A 20,683-nucleotide genomic window follows, 5' to 3' on the forward strand; every position below is an offset into this window, starting at 1 on the left:
ATAAACTATTCCTATGACAACAAGTACATGCCATTATGTGGCACTTGTTCACTTGTAGAACATGTCTCTAAATTTAAAAAATAAATGTAAGTTTGAAATAATCTCTCTATTTTAATAAACTCATGTTGTATGCACCTAAGATGCTCAAATCATTTTTTATCAACATAAAAAAATAAAAAATTAATAAGATAAATCAATAATCACAAAATCAAAATTTAAATCACACAAGTTCTAAAAGTTTCATAAATTCATAAGGCCATAATTTTATTTTTGAAATTACCTTATTTACTACATGTTTAAGAAATGAGTGCTTTTACTTTATTTCAGCCTAGAGCACATATGTAAGTTTTAAAAACAACTGTAAATTTGCAATAGATTGTTCTAACCATTTGAAAGCTCCATAATCACTACATTGAAACATCTCCGGACATGACAACTTACACCTCTAGATAAAATTGGAAAAGAGGAAAAAAAAATTCAATAATAAATTAAAATTATAAAACACAAAAGTTTGCTAGTCCATATAATATACATAGATTCACAAATTTACAAATCCATTAATATTATACCATAATTTTTTAACAGTATAAAAATTTCTGAGAAATATTACACCCATTTTTTTATAACTCTAATGATTGATGCACATGGAGATGCACCAAAGGGGACAATTTTCAAGGTGGATGATCTTGAGGCACATAAATTTTATGGCAAAGTTGATAAAAATCTTTTCATCACTGAAGCACATGAAGGTGCCAGGGGAGATGCACAAGGCTAGTGATGGGGGTGAGAGAACATTAATGGAATGAATATAATAAGAGAAAAAGGGGGGTTGGAGGAGGGGGTTTAGAAGGTGCTGTCATGGCCAACTGCAGCCTTAATAGCAAGGGACGAAACGGTTGCCCACATGGGGTGGCAATGGCATATATATATATATATTTCTTGATTTATTAATTATTATTATCACCTAGGTCTAAATAAATACATCCTCCACCCCAATTATTAAAACGGACCAGAATGCGAGAGCGGGGAAAAAGAAGAACAGAAAAAAAAAGCGCTGGCTTTAGTTACTTCCACATCCATGGCCCCACACGCCGCCCTCCGTGCTGACGTCACGGCCTCCAACCGTCGCTGTTGATTCATTTAAAAAAAGTCACCCCTGAAGAAGGAGCGCCCTTGTCTACGGGACTCCGTGGGCCCCGTCCATGTTGGAGCTCTGGCGAGGGCGGGTCCCACCGACAGCTGGCGGGTGTGAATATGGCTGGTCGTTGCCATCGCCGGAATTTCGTTTCCCGGTGCCGGCGCCGGCGCGGCGGTGTGGTTTACACACGCTTATTGCCCGCGCGGTTTAGAGGAGATTTCTATCCACCTTGACTCTCCGTGTAACTGCCACCTGTCAGGCCTTGCAGGTCCTTGATCCATCCTTTATACCCCATGTTTTTCCGCTTCACATGCCTCATCCCTCCATTCCCTCTGGTAACTTACTTACGCCCCCCGCTCTGCCTAATCATACCCATAATAATCACTCACCCCGTTCTTGTGAACAACAGAGCCTTTCCCAAAAACACTCCAAAATCTCCACCTCAGAAGAACAGTACGTCGTCTCACTGGTTTTCTTTCTCTTTCTCTCCTTCCCTGCCCTCTGGATTTACAATGGAGACGGGAATTGTACGCTGTAAATTCATGTAGAAACAACCACGTCTTGATGGGCTTCGAGGGCCTAATTTGTCTGCGGGATTGGGAGACCAGTCCAGTCCAATCCAATCCAGAATCCTTAGGTTCTTCTAGGAATTTTTGTTGAGAATTTATTTAAAAGGTTCCTAGCAGCAGAGATCTTCTGTTTGTGTTGTTGCATCCTCTTATGATCCTGCACCATATTGTTCCCTTTCCTTGTCCGTATGATAAAATTGTTGAAGCTCTAGGATTGTTTTAATTGTGTCGCCCTTTTTCGGAGAAGGGCAGAATGCAAAATAACGGACAGTATGGGGAGGTCCCTCAGTTTGTTGGGCGGCTCCCTTCAGTCGTTTCAGTGCCTTCTCATGGAGCTTCTGCAGCAGCTCAAGCTCACGGTCACATGTATTCTATTCAGCCGGAGAGCCAAATGGTTAATGTGCAGAAGATCAGGTTAGAATCTGATTCAGTACAGGAGCCCCCTTCAAAGCAGCAGCAGCAGCAGCTCAACAATAACAGCAGCAGCAGCAATACGGATAGCTTTAATATTAATAAGCAGCTTGTTCCTGCAAATACGAATGACCAGCAGCAGCAGATTGGAGGAGGAGGGGAGGAGGATGTGTTGGATTGTGAAAGAGGGTCGGTGGGAAATCGATGGCCGAGGCAGGAAACCCTCGCGCTGCTCAAAATTCGATCTGAAATGGATGCCAATTTCAAAGATGCCAGCCTCAAAGGGCCCCTCTGGGAAGATGTTTCAAGGTAATCAGAATTTTTTTTTTCTGTTTTAAATAGCCCCCATTATAATATTTGCATTGAAGGCCTTGGTGGTGCTCGGCAGTGTGAAAGTTAAAGAGTAATGAATGAAAAGTATGGAGAATCAGTTCTCTGTTACTGTTTCTATGCCCATTTAAGAATTGTATACAAAATTAATTATGTATTTTGTTTCTTTTCTCTTTTTAATGATCATTACGTTAACTGGATAGAGATTGGAGTAGAGTAGAGTTTCAGGTGATGTATGGGCACCCAATAGAAGAAATGCTAGCTGCGCAGTAGGAATTGAATTTTAGGCATTACAAAGACCCGCCCTTGTGAGTTAATCTTTTCTAAACAAGTGAAGTTGTATGGCTACTATAGATACTATCACGGCATCGTGTAGACGCCCAAATGGGAATTTTATAGGTTTTTATGAGACCGAGATAGGCTTAACCACGTCAATTCTCGTCTGGTTTGGTTGAGTGGATTTAATAGGACTGTGAAGCGGTTTGTTTCGTCCCAGGTTTGGTTTTGGTAGGAGAAATCGGAGCGATTCTAAAACGTGGAGATATTTATGTTTTTTGTTTTAACATTTTTCATGTGATTCCATGACCTGTGGAAGGATTAGCTATCTGGAGATGGGTATTGAAGGCTTCACGGGCGAAGCGTGGGGGGAGAGAGGATTTGGGAGCCAATGTGATAAGAGATTATTTTGAAGTATCGGCTTGATATTTCATGCCTTGTCCTTCGTCCAGCATTTATGGAGAGGAGGATGATGCTCGGACCGACCGATTCGTCTGCTTGCATTTACGGCAGGCATTATACGCTGCTATCAATTATCCAATCCATTGTTTTAGCCCTTCATCGTGATTAATCCCAACTGAAATAACAAGGATCCGAACTGGAACAACAAGGATCTAGCGTTTTCCGCGTAGGTCGAAATCATTGTGAAGCATTGAATGCCGAGATATATATGCGAGGGTTCTCCATGGAACCACCATGGAGCCCTGATCGGAAGGAATTTTAAGGCTTTGTTTTTCAGCTACATTAGGCTTCATGATGGCATTTTTGCTTCAGATCTCGAGTAAAATTCCTTTTTAAACCATGCCCAGATTATATAAGGCCATCAATTTTAGTTCCTCAATGCAAAACCTCGTTTAGAGGGAGATGCTATTTAATATTAGTTATTGTTGGTCTGTTAGAATGTTTTTCCTAGTTTTAGAGAAACGCTGCAATTGCCCGAGTGTTGCAAATCCCAATTACCAGAGATACATATATAGTATAATTTATGCATCAAGTAACGTCCTCGATCGAATGCAAATCTGTTCAGAACATGAAGGGACATTGAATCATACTTTTGATTAGAGGGGTCCCGCTAATTCTTGCAGCCTTTTTCATTATTGGGTGTAGATTCATTCATTTCTATTGATGATTGTTCCAGTGTGAATTTCAAATTGAGCTGTGTAGAGTTGCTTTTATTAACATTGCAGCAATAGCTACTTTTTATGGTAATCAGACGCTCATGGTTTAGCTAGCGATAGTTTCTTCTGCTCTGCAGATTTCCCTCCCAAAACGTAGCTGGCCAAAAAATATTCTGAAGATTAAAATTTGCAATGAAACATAAATTAGGTCTAGGAAGAGCTAATTGTCTCCTTTCCTATATTGGATCCAGCAATGTCTATATGAAATATACTGGGTCTGATGTTTGTGCATGTTGTCTATCAGGAGGCTTGCAGAGCTGGGGTATTACAGAAGCGCAAAGAAATGCAAGGAGAAATTTGAAAATGTTCACAAGTATTACAAGCGGACTAAGGAAGGGCGGGCTGGGAGACAGGATGGTAAGAGCTACAAATTTTTCAGTCAGCTTGAAGCTCTGTATGGCAACAGCAACAGCAGCAATCACGGGGGCATCACAGGCAATGATGGGAATCTTAACAACAATAACAATAAAGTCACAGTGGCCATTGGTGGAGGAGTAGGAGTTTCTGCTACGGGCAGCCTGCCTGGTGCTGCCCCAATAAGTACAACTAGGGAAATTATGAATACTGGCAGTACAGTTTCTTTAAAGGCGACGACAACACCAATGGTCATAACTAATCCCACGTCAGTACACCAACGGCCGGCTTCAGGCGGTTCCATGGATTTCAGTGCCGCTGCAGCTGCTTTCAATTTTACTTCCGGCTCGTCTTCTGAGGAAGAAGAGTACGACGACCCGGAAGAATCCGAGCAGACTAATGATCAAAACACAAGGAAGAGAAAAAGAAGCTCCATGATGGCATTCTTTGAGAGTCTTATGAAGCAGGTGATTGAAAAGCAGGAAGCAATGCAGCAGAAGTTCTTGGAAGCCATTGAGAAGAGGGAACATGATAGGATGATAAGGGAGGAGGCGTGGAAGAGGCAGGAGTTGGCTAGATTGAGCAGAGAACAAGAGCTCAAATCCCAGGAAAGATCACTCACTGCTTCTAGAGATGCAGCAATGGTTGCATTTCTACAGAAAGTCACGGGCCAGACATTGCAGATTCCACAATTGCCCAGTCCCATACAGCACCAACAAAATATCATTAGCATTCCTCCTCCTCCACCGCCTCCGCCGCCACAGTCGACTCATCAGATTTCTGATCAAGAACCCCATAGGAGTCAGGAATGCAAGGAATTGGCAATATTTGATCCCAACAGTAAAAGATGGCCCAAGCCAGCAGTCCTTGCGTTGATCAAGCTCAGAAGCGGGCTTGAACATAAATTTCACGAGGCCGGGCCAAAGGGACCTCTTTGGGAAGAAATCTCCTCGGGCATGGCGTGTTTGGGATACAACCGCAATGCCAAGAGATGTAAGGAGAAGTGGGAAAACATCAACAAGTATTTCAGGAAGGCCAAGGAGAGCAACAAGAAGAGGCCTGAAAATGCCAAGACTTGTCCTTATTTTCCTCAGCTGGATGCTTTGTACCGGAAGAAAGTTCTTGGGAATCCTGGCAAGCAGAACAAGGTGATTATGGAGCACGATTTGTTCAGCCTTGAAGGTGGTGGTGGTGGTGGTGGTGGTGGTCAGGATCATCAGAACAAAATGATGCAGCCGGAGGATCATCACAATCCGATTGAACAAAATTTGCATCATCAGCAACAGCAGCGGCAGACATGTGAAAGTATAAGCAGAGAAGAAAAAGGTCATGGTGATCATGCTGTAGCAGGTTCTTCAGATATGTTACCAATAATGCAACCGCCTCCTCCTGGTTCAGAAGCTCATGCTGTAACATACCACCATGAGAGAACAAATTCATCAACCCCAAGGGACACTTCTTCAGCTTCCTTTATGGCCATGGTTCATAAATTAGCTTCAGATCCTCCAGAGTTCAACATGTCTACATCCTCCAACACAGAATAAAAGTCTTAAAACCACCTTCAAATACAGTTACGGTTTCAGGCACGAGAGCATCAATATTGGGTTGCTAAAACATTTATGTTTCTGTAGTGGCCTTCACTGCTTGGTAGCTTGCAGCTCACAGACTTTGTGTCTCTGCTGAGTTACCTCACAGATTTGAACCCTTGATCAAAAAAACATATAGTAGTTCATTGTTAATGTGTACCATATGTATCAATAGTCACTTGTGGGGATCCAATACCAGGTTGGTGGTGGGTGTTCATGATGATCAGATTCATTTGCTCAGCAGATCCTCAGAAAGGGAATGTTCAGATGGCTGTCCAAATTCTCAATCACTCACCTTATGGTGTTTTCTGGTCTCCTAGGGCTTCACTTTTCCTCTTTTTCTTTTCTCTCTTCCCTCCTCTTATCTGTTCAATCCTTTTCATAAATTATTATTTGTTGAATAAAAGGATTTGTGAAGTTTTATAGTCTCGAGAATGTAGGTGTAGTGATAGGTGTTTGGTACTCAAATTTAGGAGGTGCTGCAATATCTATTACTGAACGGCATAGCTTCCATCTTCACAGCTAGACCTCAAATAATAATTCATTCAAGTCCAGCTGTGCGCTACAGTGTTTATCTTAGCCAGGCAAGTGCTAATTCTTTCAAAGAATCTTCCGATTATTTTAATTTATGGGTGGCCCCCTGGCAGACGCCAAATGTGATTTGCTTGTATGGTTCTGATTGCTTATATCTTTTGGGATTTTTTTCCTTAATCCGAATACATTAAATCTGGGACTTGTCAAATAATGGATAAATTTTCTGTAGTGATCAAGCAACATGTCACTTTTCAAGACTTTGTTTTATCAAAAGAGACACTTTGTGCACTCATTCTTTTAAAACCATGGATATTTATATACGCCACTGTGAATTGGCATGGCACATGTGCAAGCTGACCATGTTGCTGCAGATGCGCTCAGACACATTACAGGCATACATTTTAATTTATTTACAAATCAAAGTAAGATGGCAGGCAATTAAACAATTCTGAAGATAGTACACCCATTAACAAAGCGCTTTAAATCTTCAATCTTTTAATTATTATATGCTTTGTGGCATCATATGTTCAGAATACAGTATATTTCTGTGCCTTTCTGCCTACACCAAGAACGTGCACTCCATTTTTCTATTCAGTTATACAACTGTGATGAACTTGATCTAATTGTTTTCCCTTTCTCATGATCATCCGGTTCATTTCACCGGCGAAGACCATGATACAACATGACACAATCAAAATAAATTATTATGAAAGCTCAACTTGTACGTTCACTAGAAACAAACGTGCCTTATCCTTCAGACACAAGCTAAAAATAGCCCATCCTCGCACATCCCGGCCTTTTTTCAGCTAAGAGTTTTTCACTTTCATTTCTTCAGTCGTCACACATCCTTTCTCTTCAACTGTCCTGCACACAAACAGACATTTTACAGCCGGCCGTTGCGCCCATCACGACACACACTGGCATAAATTCAATCAAGAAAAGGCCCACATTGACGGTCCCCATCTGTTCCCACATTCATGGAGCGATTCTGCACCATGGATCCCCTCTGAGCTCTTGGTTTATCCATTCAGCGGATGTGTGCATATATCCATCCATTAAAGAGGAGGGGGGGAATCTTTAAAGACGTATACAACGTCGAAAACTGCTGAAAAACTGACTTGCCTTTCCAAGGCAATCAATCACGAGCGGTTATTGACGTCGCAGTACAAATGATTCCTTTTCCTGTGATTTAACAGACAAATCTACCAAAGGAAGCTCGATTTCTCTGTACAGTCGTACAGTTAATTGAATGTGAATGTGAATGTGCGAAGGAAGGAATTGATGGAGTGAGGAACAGCAAAGACTGGTAAGATCGTGTCGTAAGTATATTTTTGTGGAGAGAAATATGAACCACACATTATGGGTGAGATTCGTGTGCACACGTTGACTACAGTTCGTACTGTACAAAAAAACTCACTGATCATCTGCCATAAACGCAGGCCTCCTTCAATGTACTCCACGTGATCTTCAATCGTTTTCTCCGATTTGCCCCTCTATAACTCGTAACTAAAACATAAAAATTCACAACAAACTTGCTTTGCTTGTATAAATGCCCAGCCAAATGCTGGTTAGATGTTAAAAGTTTTGCATCAGGAAGAATTGTTCTTCCATTTACTTACTGTCTAAATTATTATTATTATTATTGTTACTGCCTTAATTATGCACAGTAATTTGTTGCTGCCTCAAATTTGTACAGTAGTAGTATCGTTCACTTGTTTATTTATTTTGATAGCAAATGTTTTGGTAATAGCGGTTTGATTTTTGTATCAGAAGCTTAATTTTCACATTTCATACGTTTTTATGTTGTCATTAACTTAATAATTACATTATTAATATGGTTAATATAAATTTTGCATAATTTATAAAAGAGTCTATATGACTTTTTATTATAGCTAATATATATTGTTTATATTTGAAAACTTAGGGTATGATTTAGAGATATTGAATTTCCACAATCTTATCACATGTTTATGAAATTGATTATGTGTATGTATTAAAAAGACATTTAATCAAATTTAGAAATCTATGATAACAATAGTATATCAAAGGCTTATGAAATAGATTATGTGTATGTATTAAAAAGACATATAGTCTAATTCAAAAATCTCTATAACGATAGTATAGTATTGTTTTTGTTTTTTCAATTGGAAAGTGATTTTTCTTTTTTAAATTCTTATTTTTACTAATAGTTAGTCATATTTAAGACTGTCAAATGCTTTAATTTCTCAACTATGTGAGACAAACTTGGAAGCACAAGTTGCAAGAGATTCAGACCTAAAGAATCAACACTAATATTGTACAACATTAATAGTTTATAAGATTAAAATAAGTTTTATGATCTTTGTAAAACTTATTATTTTTTCTTTAAAAAAAATTGAAATATACAAATTGGTTTATCTATAGTTATGTTGGATAACGCATTTGAGTCTTATAAGAATGACATTAGCCTCTTTAATGACAAAGAATCCAACTATTCTTATGTTTGCATTTTTTCATTCTTGTACAATTTTTATTTCACAAAATCACTTATTTTTATAATAATTATCAAACAAATATATATTATAATTAATTATATAATAAATATAATTATTAGGTATAAATGTAATAACTAATAAAAATATTATAATATGTGTAATGTGAAAAGTATAACATTTTAGTCATATGTGCATTAAATATAAATAAGTATAAAATTTTAGCCATATGTACATTAAATATAATTACATAGTAAATATTTTTTTATTAAAATTATATAGATATTTTTCATAAATATAGAATTACTATTATGGATAATAATAGGTTTTGTGGAGATTTAATTCCCTTATATCTACCAAAGCACTCCCTCTATGATGACACGATACTTCAACACTTCTCTATGACAGTTAGAGAACTTGTCCTAGTGTTTTTTCTACTACATCAATGTTTCTTATTACTCATGTGCATTGACCTTTTCTTAGTTATAGATTCAAAATTATACTTTTCTTATTACTTTTAATCAAAATATTTACTATAATGTTCTTGTAATTATTATTCAAATGATTGTGATTTATGATCTAGCAATGTCAAAATTCTAACATTCTCACTACAATTTACAACAATTTAAGTTTGATACAAAAACATTATGAAGAAAACATGATGCAACTAAGTCCCCTAGAGTATTGTTGTCTTGTATTTTGTAATGCTTTTGTAAAATTCAAGAAATAGTATATGATTTTTTTTTTTTATTGAGATTGAATGCTTTCATGTTAGCCATTTAAATTTCATATTAGAAGCTTTCTTTACATGCTATACATTCTCTATTCTTTTGTTGGTTGTCATTAACTCAATGTTTATTATGGTTGTGAAAGATGTATAATTTTTTAGTCTAACTCTTTGAATAATGTTTAATGACTAGTGATTTAAAGAATGAATGTAATACTTAGCACTTGTTGCATCTAAGTCATGCTCAAAGAAGTGAAGCGCCACTTAATGATTATTTCTTATTTTCATTTAATTAATATCTATGTTATTATTGTAGGTAGCATAAATTTTCTATAGTTCATAAAATAGTGTATGATTTTTTCTTCTTTTAGTTATCTTTTTTATAAAATTAAAATGTCATTACTTGTCATATGTGTGTGTGTGTGTGTGTGTGTGTGTGTGTGTGTGTGTGTGTGTGTGTGTGTGTGTGTGTGTGTGTGTGTGTGTGTGTGTGTGTGTGTGTGTGTGTGTGTGTGAACACTAATCTTATATTACAATATTACTATTTATTTTAATGAATAGACCACTTCTGTTAAGATATAATATAAATTACATATTCAAAAAAAAAAAAGTCTAAGTGATGCAAGATCACCCATGAAAGTCATACATCCAGAAGTCCAAAGCATAATATATCAACTATTCATTAAAAAATTATGGGAAAATTCTAAGAAAAAGTCACCTAAAGTGGAAAAAGTTATGCAAGCTTAGGGAGAATCCTGATGATCATATTTTCCCCATACGAGTAGGGCCAAGGTCCAGGTCTAAAAGAGGCCACTCATCTTCAACATTATTTTCTTTATCTTCTTCTTCCTCCCTCTTAGGAGGTGAAATTTCCAAAGCTAGACAAGGAAACCCCTCGAAAGGGGTCAAGTAAAAACTCCTCTAATATCAGGCTAGTCAAAATAAAGATGAAGAGAGTGAGAAACAATAGTCAGAGGACCTCCCATAGTTGATCCATGATGTGGCATAGAAGGCAAGTGATGTCTCGACCCATCACTACCACTACTAGGAGAGTGATATATGGGATCTGGAAGTAATAGGAAAAAGAGATGAAACCATAATGAAGACCACAAGGTGGAGTGCAATTAGAAAAAATAGAATCTAGAAACACTCTAGGAACCATACTAGGGTTTGTCCTAATGTTGTAGTGACTTCTATAGGTGAGCCACCTCTAAGGCCACTTTATTTGCTTTAACTTGAATCTATATTAGTGCATTAGTACATTGTAAGATTTAGTATACATAGAGATATTATAATTGTAATTCACGAGTCCACAATGATTCTATAGTTGTAGTTATGAAAGTAAATGACCAATCACAAAAATTTCTATTTTCTCTATTTGTTCTTGATTCTCCTTCATCTAGTTTACTTACTCATTCTGATGAAGTAACTTATGGAATCATTAATTTGTCCATGTAAACTACTATTATCTATAACAACTTGGACAACATACCATGTTTACAAGACTATAATTTACTTTCCAATTATGTCTTTTAAGAATGCATTATTGTAAGGAATATAGATTATAGATTTGATGAAGGTGAAGCTTGGAAAGCATTAGAAATTTTGGAGATAGTTCACAATGATTTTCTTGGATCATTTCCACATCCATCTATTAGTAGAGATTGATATGTTGACCTTTATTGATTATTTTTCTAGATACACTTTTGTATATTTTGTCAAACAAAATTCCAAAGTCTTTGATTTATTCTTGTATTTGAAATATTTTTTACAAAAATAAAATACGTGATCTGTCAAAGTTTTGCATATCTAGACAATGTGGGGGATATGTCAACAATGTTCTTGAGCAATTTTTAAGAAATGAAAAATTGAATGCAATTTTCAATAGCACTCAAGAGAATGGAAGGATTTGTTCTTCAAAAATAAGCCCAAATATATGATACACTCTAAAACTTTGGCATCACCATAATGAGAAGAAGGAATAAATGTGTATCCCATATCCAAAATCTTGTCCCCCACAAAGTTGTGAAGGGGATAACTCTATTTGAAGCTTATATATGTTGGAAATCCTTAGTTTAAATTTTTTTGAGTATTTGATTCTCATGTGTGGGCTCACATTCCAAGAGAAAAACTACAAGGTCATGGATCCACATATAGTCTTCTATATTTTATAAATAGCTAGATGATATCAAGGATTTTAGGGTTCTAGATCCTACCACTCATTTCACTAAGAGGGGTGTTCAATTTGAGGAGGGTCATTCTATATATTCTTTTATAACTTCTCCATCCTCTATCATGTTGGATCGACTACATCATGATGATAATAACCTTGAGAATCTTAATCCTCATGCTTCTCATGGGAATTATTCTTTTTCCACTTCAAATGGTGACAATGATGATGGTGATGATTCACATTCCTCCCACAATCATCATTTAGATGATGATGATTTGATCTTCTAGATTCTTTAATAGTAATAAGTATTTAGGCTCATCAAATACTAGAGTTAGTAGGTAATTGGGTTGATGATCCTTCAAATTCTATAAGAACATGGTTACATTTTCAATAGACTCCACATATTTTCATTGCTTCAACTTTTAACTTGTAGTCCTTTTGGAAAGCTTTAAGTATCCCCATGCACGATGTAGTTATCGAGAAAGAATTCAATTGCATGTAGAGGAATAATATATGGGATCTTTTATGCATAGAGAATTTGGATAAGGATTTATTCATGATTCTTCACTCATTTGTCATATGTAGGACTCTCTATATGAGCTCAATTTATTTATCCAAATATCTACATTATGTAGTAGGAAGATACTCTCACATTTTTGGTTCTCCATGTTCATGAATTGATGATCATAGGGAGTCACTTATCTATCATTTCAAAAGTGAAAAATACCATTCATGATTATTTTTCAATGTCATATTTTTGAATTTTACACTACTTGTTGAGGATTGAGATCTTTGAGTCTTCTTCAACAATATTTCTTGCATAGCCTAAATATGAAACCATCCTCTTTGAAATATTCCTAAAAGTCTTAATAGCACCAACATTAAAAAAAAATTGAGATCCCCTCCATGAAACCCTAATATTAGAAACCTTCAAATTTTATCCCTTCAAAACTTCAACTAAAAAATTAGATCTAATATAACATCAAAAATACAATTTTTCTACTAAATAATCTTATTATAATTAGTCTTTTCTGAAAATATTTCTTCATTCCTTTTTTTAATTCCACTTGTATGCCTTTATCTCAAATTCAGACCATGGACCATTAATCCTCCCACTTATTCCACCATCACCACTCTGGCCTTTATAGTGCGTCACGGAAAGAATAATTAATTTGGTTAAATAGGCATGTTTATTTTGTATTTACTCCTAAAAATAAGCACTTCATAAACTTTAAATGATCACTCATTTGATTTTTCCTAAGAATCTTGTTTAATTTAAGAAACACAAATTTTAAATTGTGAGTGACATTGGGCTAATAAATCAATCATTTAAAAAAATAAAATTTACCTCTATACATTAGAATGAAAGTAGAAATGTATTATTAGTTTTGATCACACTAGGGGAAGAGACCCAGTAACTGATAGGGGGTCCAACAATCGTGATAGAGATTTTTCATATGTGCATTTCCATAGTCGATCACACATGTACTAGTAGTCAAACATTCTTAGGTTTTTTGGTTGGTGCCTGACTAGTTCGTGCAACACAATTGGGACATTTGATAATTACTACTAGGACATTTAACCACAAGAACTTGTGCTTAGTAGTGTTTTTTGGCATGAAACTATTGAGGGTCAAATATAATGGGTATCAGGTGAGTGTTTAAAAATAACACTTCTCCACCACTTTACACTCCACGACCTCTATAGATAGATCCATAAAGTCCAAAAATTGAAACATTAACTTTAAGCTCTTGAGTCACTTGCAAGATAAAGTTTAAGAGATCTAGGTGTGTGAAGTTAGCATGTGTAACTACTGAATGTTTACCCCTATATATGATAAATTATATTTTCTATTAATATTTTTAATAAAGTAAATATTCTTTTAAAATAAATAATATAAAATAAAATAATTATTTTCTTACTTTTTCAATGGTTTATATATATGAGTCAAATTCCAATTATATTGGAATTATTTTCTTACTTTTTCAATGGTTTAGTTATATGAGTCAAATTCCAATTATATTGGAATTTCAAAAGAATTTGAAAAACGTGTCTTTGTGTGATTATTTTTCAAATTTTTTTTTTTTATTGAAAGATTTATTTGAAAAAAAATTCTTTTGTAGAGGAGCCACTGATTGTAAATGAAAATAAGATATGGAAAAAAAATTGGGTGGAATGAGAAAAAGACATTTCTACACAAATATCTTCACCAATGCTCCCTTGGCTAACCTCTCAAGTCTTGTCTTGCTCGACTCTTTCCCTTTTTGCCTTCTATCTTCTACCACAACAACTACCCTTGTGGCTACTTATATAGTAAAAAGTCCCACAAAACCACCAAGTGGTATTACATAAATCATGTGCTACCTAACCTCTTGACCCCACATTTAATACTAAAATTTTAATTCTTTTTCCCAATATTAAATAAATATCTAAAATATTATCACAATTTTACAGTACAAATCATCAAGTATATCTCATGTGATGTTGCATGTCCGTCTAGGTGCAACATTACATAATAAAATAAAATAATACAATATAACAATATTATGCAATGTGTGCAACACCCATTATCTCAACATCACTTACAGAGGCACATGAAAAAAATTAATATAATTCAACATAAATTTTAAGAGATCTAAGTGTGTGAAGTTAGCATGTACAACTACTGAATGTTTTCCCCTATATATGATAAATTATATTTTCTATATTTTTTTTAATAAAGTAAATTCTTTTAAAGTAAATAATATAAAATGAATGAATTATTTTCTTAATTTTTCAATGGTTTATATATATATATATATATATATGAGTCAAAGGAATTTGAAAAATGTGTCTTTGTGTGATTATTTTTCAATTTTTTTATTATTATTGAAATATTTATTTGGAAAAAAAAATTTCCTCTTAGAGGAGCCACCAATTGTAAATGAAAATAAGAGATGGAAAAAAAAGTGGGTGGAAAGAGAAAAAGACATTTCTACACAAATATCTTTATTCCCATTTTTATTGTGGGACCTTTGCTCCACTTTTATTTGTTTGAGATTTGTTAGGTATATTTCTTTTCTACCTATACTATTGCCATCACTTGATTGATAATTATTAAATTTTATTTTAACTACTCTACTTAATTAAACTATATAGCAAATACAAATTCACATCATTTATAAAAAAAAAAAGATTTGATGAATAGTCCCTTTCTATTAATAATGTAATATTTTATTATTATTTTAGTTAATTTTAAAAAATATATTTTTTATAAGATATAATTTATCTTAATTTTATTATCATTTGTTTCAGATTTCTTATCTATATTTCTTTTTTTTCCCCTTTAATCTTGTTTTTTCTACTATGCAATTATTTTATTAATTTTTAGATTTCAATAGAACTTCTGAATGTTATAAATAATTTTAATTATATTTTTTATTAGATATAATTTTATATATTAATTTTAATTTTTTTAATTTTAGATTTCATATGTACATATTGATCTATTCTGTGTGCAATCTCTGATTGACTTTTTGATTACTAATAAAACTTATTTATACGAATTATTATTAGTAATATAATGTAGGAAAAAAATCGTTAAACTATCCGTTCATCAAATTGCCACTTAAAACCAATACTGCTAAAATGCAGACCCAATAATGATTAATAAAATAGGCATAAACCAAACTTCGATCATCCACCAAAAGCTTTTCCTCGCGCAATTTTTTATGGCACTCCGTGAGGAAGAGATGTGTTGGAAATTCACATCATTCATTACGCTAAGCGATTCTACTTTGTATTTCTTCTTTAAGTGCTTAAAATTGTTTCCTTAAGGTTGTCCCAAAAAGGTCACCTTAGATTTTGTGGATTGGGAAATTCTGCTGCCCTTTTTTTAACTTAATAAAAATGTACTATACAATTATTAATATTACCCATATAAGAAGAATTGGGAAAACTTGGGAAACCATTCTAGAATAGAAAAAAATGTACACATCTATCGCAATAGATTTCCTTATGTTAGTTGGACCAATGGGTAGGTTGGAGATGGGAATGTCCAATTTCTTAAGTTCAAAGACTTCTAGAAACCCCAACATCATTGACTAGCCGAGATTCCTTCATCTTGGGGATCGAGCACTTGTGAAGACTTCAGATACTGTATTTGGCACTTTTCATCTACTAGGTAGATCGAGCTCACAAGGGATTTATATATTAGAAAACTAAATTTCCCACAAGATCTAGTGTTCTCACTTCAATTTAAGTCTTGTTAATTTTTCAATTAATATTGTTCTAAGAGATGATGGAGGAACATTTGGAGTCTTTAACTAGTTTTTATTTTTTTAAAGTTTTATGTCTATGACCTATAAACAAAAAAATATTGATAAATAAATGAAAAAAAAAAATTTGAAAATGTCAAAAGAAATAGATTAAAAAAAAAGAAAATCAAAACATTAAAATTGAAAAAAATTGATAGTGAAAATTAGGAATATAAAGGATAAAGACTTTTAGTTTTTAGTCTTAAAGTCTTGTTAGAACCTATGAGTTTAATGGACAAAGAAAAATAAGTTATATGGATGGTAACTCAGGGCGATCACGAACATCACGACAAAACTTCACATGTCTCTCCAAGACTCAAAGTTCTAGAATGACAAGAAATATAAACATAAGGAAAATAAAAGAAAAAAGAGATGAAAACAAAATTTGGGACCCCATTCTTTTCTACGAAGAATAATAGAGTTGCATATGTAGGACACAACACTAATGATGATGTCATAAATATTAATATGGATGTTAAATAAGGTTTGAAGCTTATGGACAATGCTTTTTAGAAAACTAAAAACAATATAGTATCAAAGTGCTTTGAAAAAAAATCACTTTAAAATTGGTCGATGACCTGGATAAAGAAGCACTAAATTACTGTTCGATTGATCTTGTGGAATACAAGTAAGAAAAAAAATCCAAAGGCATTGTTGATTGATCTAAACAAAAGATATGATTTCAAAATATCTTATGCGAAAAGGTTTTTCTCTAGTTATAACTTAGAGACCTTAAATATGTAATATCCCTTTGTGTTTGCATGAATTTTAAGGTGCTACAAATATGTATTTTAAAATAATAATAGAATGTTTCCTTTTTGGGCCTATGGATGAAACTCTAATGTCACATGTCATTTGTTGATTGGTGATTTTGTTTACTTTTGGTCTATAAAATGGAAAATTTAGTTCATCTGAAAGGGCCTAAAATTAAATGATTGGGACTACAATCAAATTTACTTAGAAAATTTATAGCATGTCAATTAGTTTGGACTCATTTTTATGTACTTTGGATTAGTTAAAGATAGTTTTCTAGTAAACGGAACAAAAATGTGTAATGCAGTAGTAGTTGTTGGATTGTGCTCGAGTCAAAGAAGAATGAAATCTAGTATAATTTATTTTGTCTACTTTAGCACCTATTAGGATTAAACCACGGAAAAAAAATAACAATTACATGCAAATATAACCAATAACAGAAAATAATAGATCACATAGAAAAGAACATGAGGCACTAAGATTTAATGCGGTTCACCCAATCCCTAGGCTACATCCACCAAACAAATAGTCTGATATTATTACAATCCAATTATTACAACCTAATTACAATCCATAATCCTTTATAGCTCAATACTACTACAAGAACCTATTTCACATCACCACTATCAAACAACCCTAACCCTAAGCCCTTCTATACAAGTATTAAACTGTGTTAGGGTTACTACATGTTGGCCATAAATTAGCCATTACTTTAGTAGCGAATCTACGAATGGTGAATTTATGAATAGTACCAAAAAAAAATCAAGGCGATGCCCTGAGCTCCAAAGAATTTATGAAGTATGTATAGTACTTTCTTGATCAATCACCATAAACTAACAATCTCCCACTCGGGGGCTGATTAGGCTCCACACTAAACAACAATCTTCCACTTGGAGATTGATCCTGTAGCTATGCTGCTACTCCATAAGGCTCCCACTAGATCAAACCACCCTAGACTTTACTATTCTTTTATTCATGTTCAGCCTACAAGACCAACCGAAGCTAAAGAGGAGTTTAGCTTCTCCCTTGTTACTACCTTTGTCAACATATCTGTTGGATAGTCATTTGTATGTATCTTCTCCAGCTCTAACTGTCCATCCTCCAAAATAGACCCAATGAAATGGTACCACAACTATATGTGTTTGGTTTTTGAATGCAGAGCTGAATTCTTTGCAAGATGAATGGCACTATGACTATCTGTGAACAAATAATTATCCTTCTGAGGATGTCCCAATTTTTCCAAGAAGAACTGAAGCCATATCATCTCATTGGCTACCTCTGTAGCAGCTACACACTCTACCTCTGTAGTGGATAAAGAATTAACCTTTTGTAACCTAGAAACCCAATTCACAGCTGCCCCACCAATAGTAAAGACATAACCTATAATACTCCGCCTGGTATCAATTTCCCCTACCAAATCTGAGTCAACATAGCCTTGTAAATAATTAGTAGAGACCCCAAAGTGTAAACACTTATTAGATGTTCCTCTCAAATATCTGAGAATCCATTTCACAACATTCCAATGCTCAATTCTTGGATGACTCATATACCTGCTAACAATGCCCATTGCATGTGCAATATTTGGCCTAGTACATACCATAACATACATCAAACTTCCTAGAGTTGAAGCATAGGATACCTTGGACATCTTATCCTCCTCTTCTTGTGTCTTAGGACACATCTCTTTAGTCAACTTCAAATGACCAAGTAAAGGTGTACTGACAGATTTAGCATTCTCCATAGAGAAATATTGCAACAACTTTTCAACATAATCAACCTAAGATAGCATCAATGTTCTATTCTTCCTATCTCTACAAATCTTCATACCAAGGATTTGTTTTGCTGCTCCCAAATCCTTCATAGAAAATGCATGTGCTAATTGTCGTTTTAGCCCCTTAATGTGATCCATGTTAGACCCAGCTACAAGCATATCATCAACATATAAACATAAAATAATGTAGTTGTCATCATCCAACCTCTTAAAATAAACACAATGATTTGAATGATAGCTAATGTAACCATGCTCATGCATAAAATTATCAAATTTTAGATACCATTGTCGAGGTGCTTGCTTCAAGCTATATAAACTTTTCTTCAATTTACACACTATGTTCTCCTTACCTTTGACCTCAAATCCCCATGGTTGAGCCATATATATCTCTTCATCCAAATCACCATGAAGGAAGGTTGTTTTAACATCAAGCTACTCTAAATGAAAATCTTCAGTAGCCACAAGATTAAAACAATACGGATAGAAGTCATCTTAACAACAGGAGAAAATATCTCATCAAAATCAATACCCTTTTTCTGTGAAAATCCTTTCACAACTAACCTAGCTTTAAATCTTTTCTTACCTCCTTCCTCTTCTTTCAACCTATAAACCCACTTATTCTGTAAAGCCTTTTTACCTGCAACCAACTTGCATAAATCCCATGTCTTATTCTTCAGCAAAGAGTCCATTTCATCTTTCATTGTAGACTCCCACTGAATCTTAGTATCCACCTACATAGCTTCATCATAACATTCAAGTTTACCAACATCAGTAAGTAAAATTGAATACAAAGAGATAGAAAATCTTTGTGAAGGTCTAATTTGCCTTGTTGACTTCTAACATTCACCAATGTGTGTGGTATTTGTTGTTGCGATTGTTGCACATCATGAGGAATGGATGAAAAATCAGCTTTTGGAGTATCATCCAATGCTACATAATCATCTTCTTTCTTCTCATGTTGCTACAATAGATCTTTGTACAACACTTTCTCATTGAATATGACATCCCTTCTTCTTACAATTTTTTTATTTTCAAGATGCCAAAGCCTATAACCAAATTCATTAATGCCATATCCAACAAATACACATTTCTTTGACTTAGCTTTCAACTTGGTTCTATTTTTCAGAATCTATGTGAGAAAATGCTTCATAGCCAAAGGTTTTGAGAAAAGAACAACTCACCTTCTTACCAGTCCATGCCTCCTCTGGAATACTACAACCCAAAGGAGTAGAGGGACCTCTATTAATCAAATATACAATAGTATTGACAGCCTCCACCCACATGTGTAAGGGAAACCCAACATGCAACCTCATGCTCTTTACATGTTCCATTATAGTCCTGTTCATGCATTTAGCCACTCCATTTTCCTATGGAGTCCTTGGAATAATTTTCTATCTACGAATACCATTAGTGGAGCAATAATCTTCAAATTCATGACTATAATACTCACCACCATTATCAGATCTGAGACAGTTTAATTTGTTACCAGTCTCATTTTCAACCAAGCATTTCCATTTCTTAAAAGTTTGAAATACATCAAATTTCTATCTAAGGAAATAAACCCATACTTTTCTAGTTGCGTCATCAATAAATGTAACATAATAATGAGAGCCACCAAGGGAAGATACCTAAGCTAGTCTCCATACATCTGTATGTACAAGCTGTAATTTCTCCTTTTTGTTTTCCTTCCCAATCTTCACAAAAATCACTCTCTTTTATTTTCCATACATGCAACTTTCACAAAAATCCATATTAACACATTTTAGACCTGGTAAAACTTTCTTTGAATGAAGTACTTTCATACCTTTCTCACTCATGTGCCCAAGTCTATTGTGCCACAATGTTGTATCATAATCTACAATAGCTATTTGTTCTCCCTGCTCAACTGTAGTAATTGTTCCTAAACATTCATTTTGCTCTAAAAAAATTAAAGTAGTAGGAACAATATGACCTATACAAAGATATAAGGTGCCTACTTTCACACCTTTTGCTACTATAAGGGAACCTTTTTAAACCTTCCAATTTTTATCATTAAAAGTAACTACACAACCCTCATCATCGAGTTGTCCTGCTGAAATTAAATTCCTACTCATCCTTGGAACATGTCTTACCTCATG

At 34.4% G+C, this 20,683-nt stretch overlaps 1 protein-coding gene across 1 annotated transcript; it reads left to right on the top strand.

Annotated features, from left to right (window-relative positions):
* Nucleotides 1–1,446: 1,446 nt before the first annotated feature.
* On the top strand, nucleotides 1,447–6,471 carry LOC149541043 (trihelix transcription factor GTL1-like). The gene is made up of 2 exons (XM_089802035.1): nucleotides 1,447–2,427; nucleotides 4,147–6,471. The coding sequence occupies exons 1-2, from the start codon at nucleotides 1,961–1,963 to the stop codon at nucleotides 5,798–5,800; spliced, it is 2,121 nt and encodes a 706-aa protein (XP_089658161.1). The 5' UTR covers nucleotides 1,447–1,960; the 3' UTR covers nucleotides 5,801–6,471.
* The last annotated feature ends 14,212 nt before the right edge of the window (nucleotides 6,472–20,683 follow it).

The sequence above is a fragment of the Cupressus sempervirens genome, chromosome 9, assembly GCF_028749045.1.
Source record: "Cupressus sempervirens isolate cs-2001-9-10 chromosome 9, ASM2874904v1, whole genome shotgun sequence".
NCBI classification, from domain to species: Eukaryota; Viridiplantae; Streptophyta; class Pinopsida; order Cupressales; family Cupressaceae; genus Cupressus; species Cupressus sempervirens.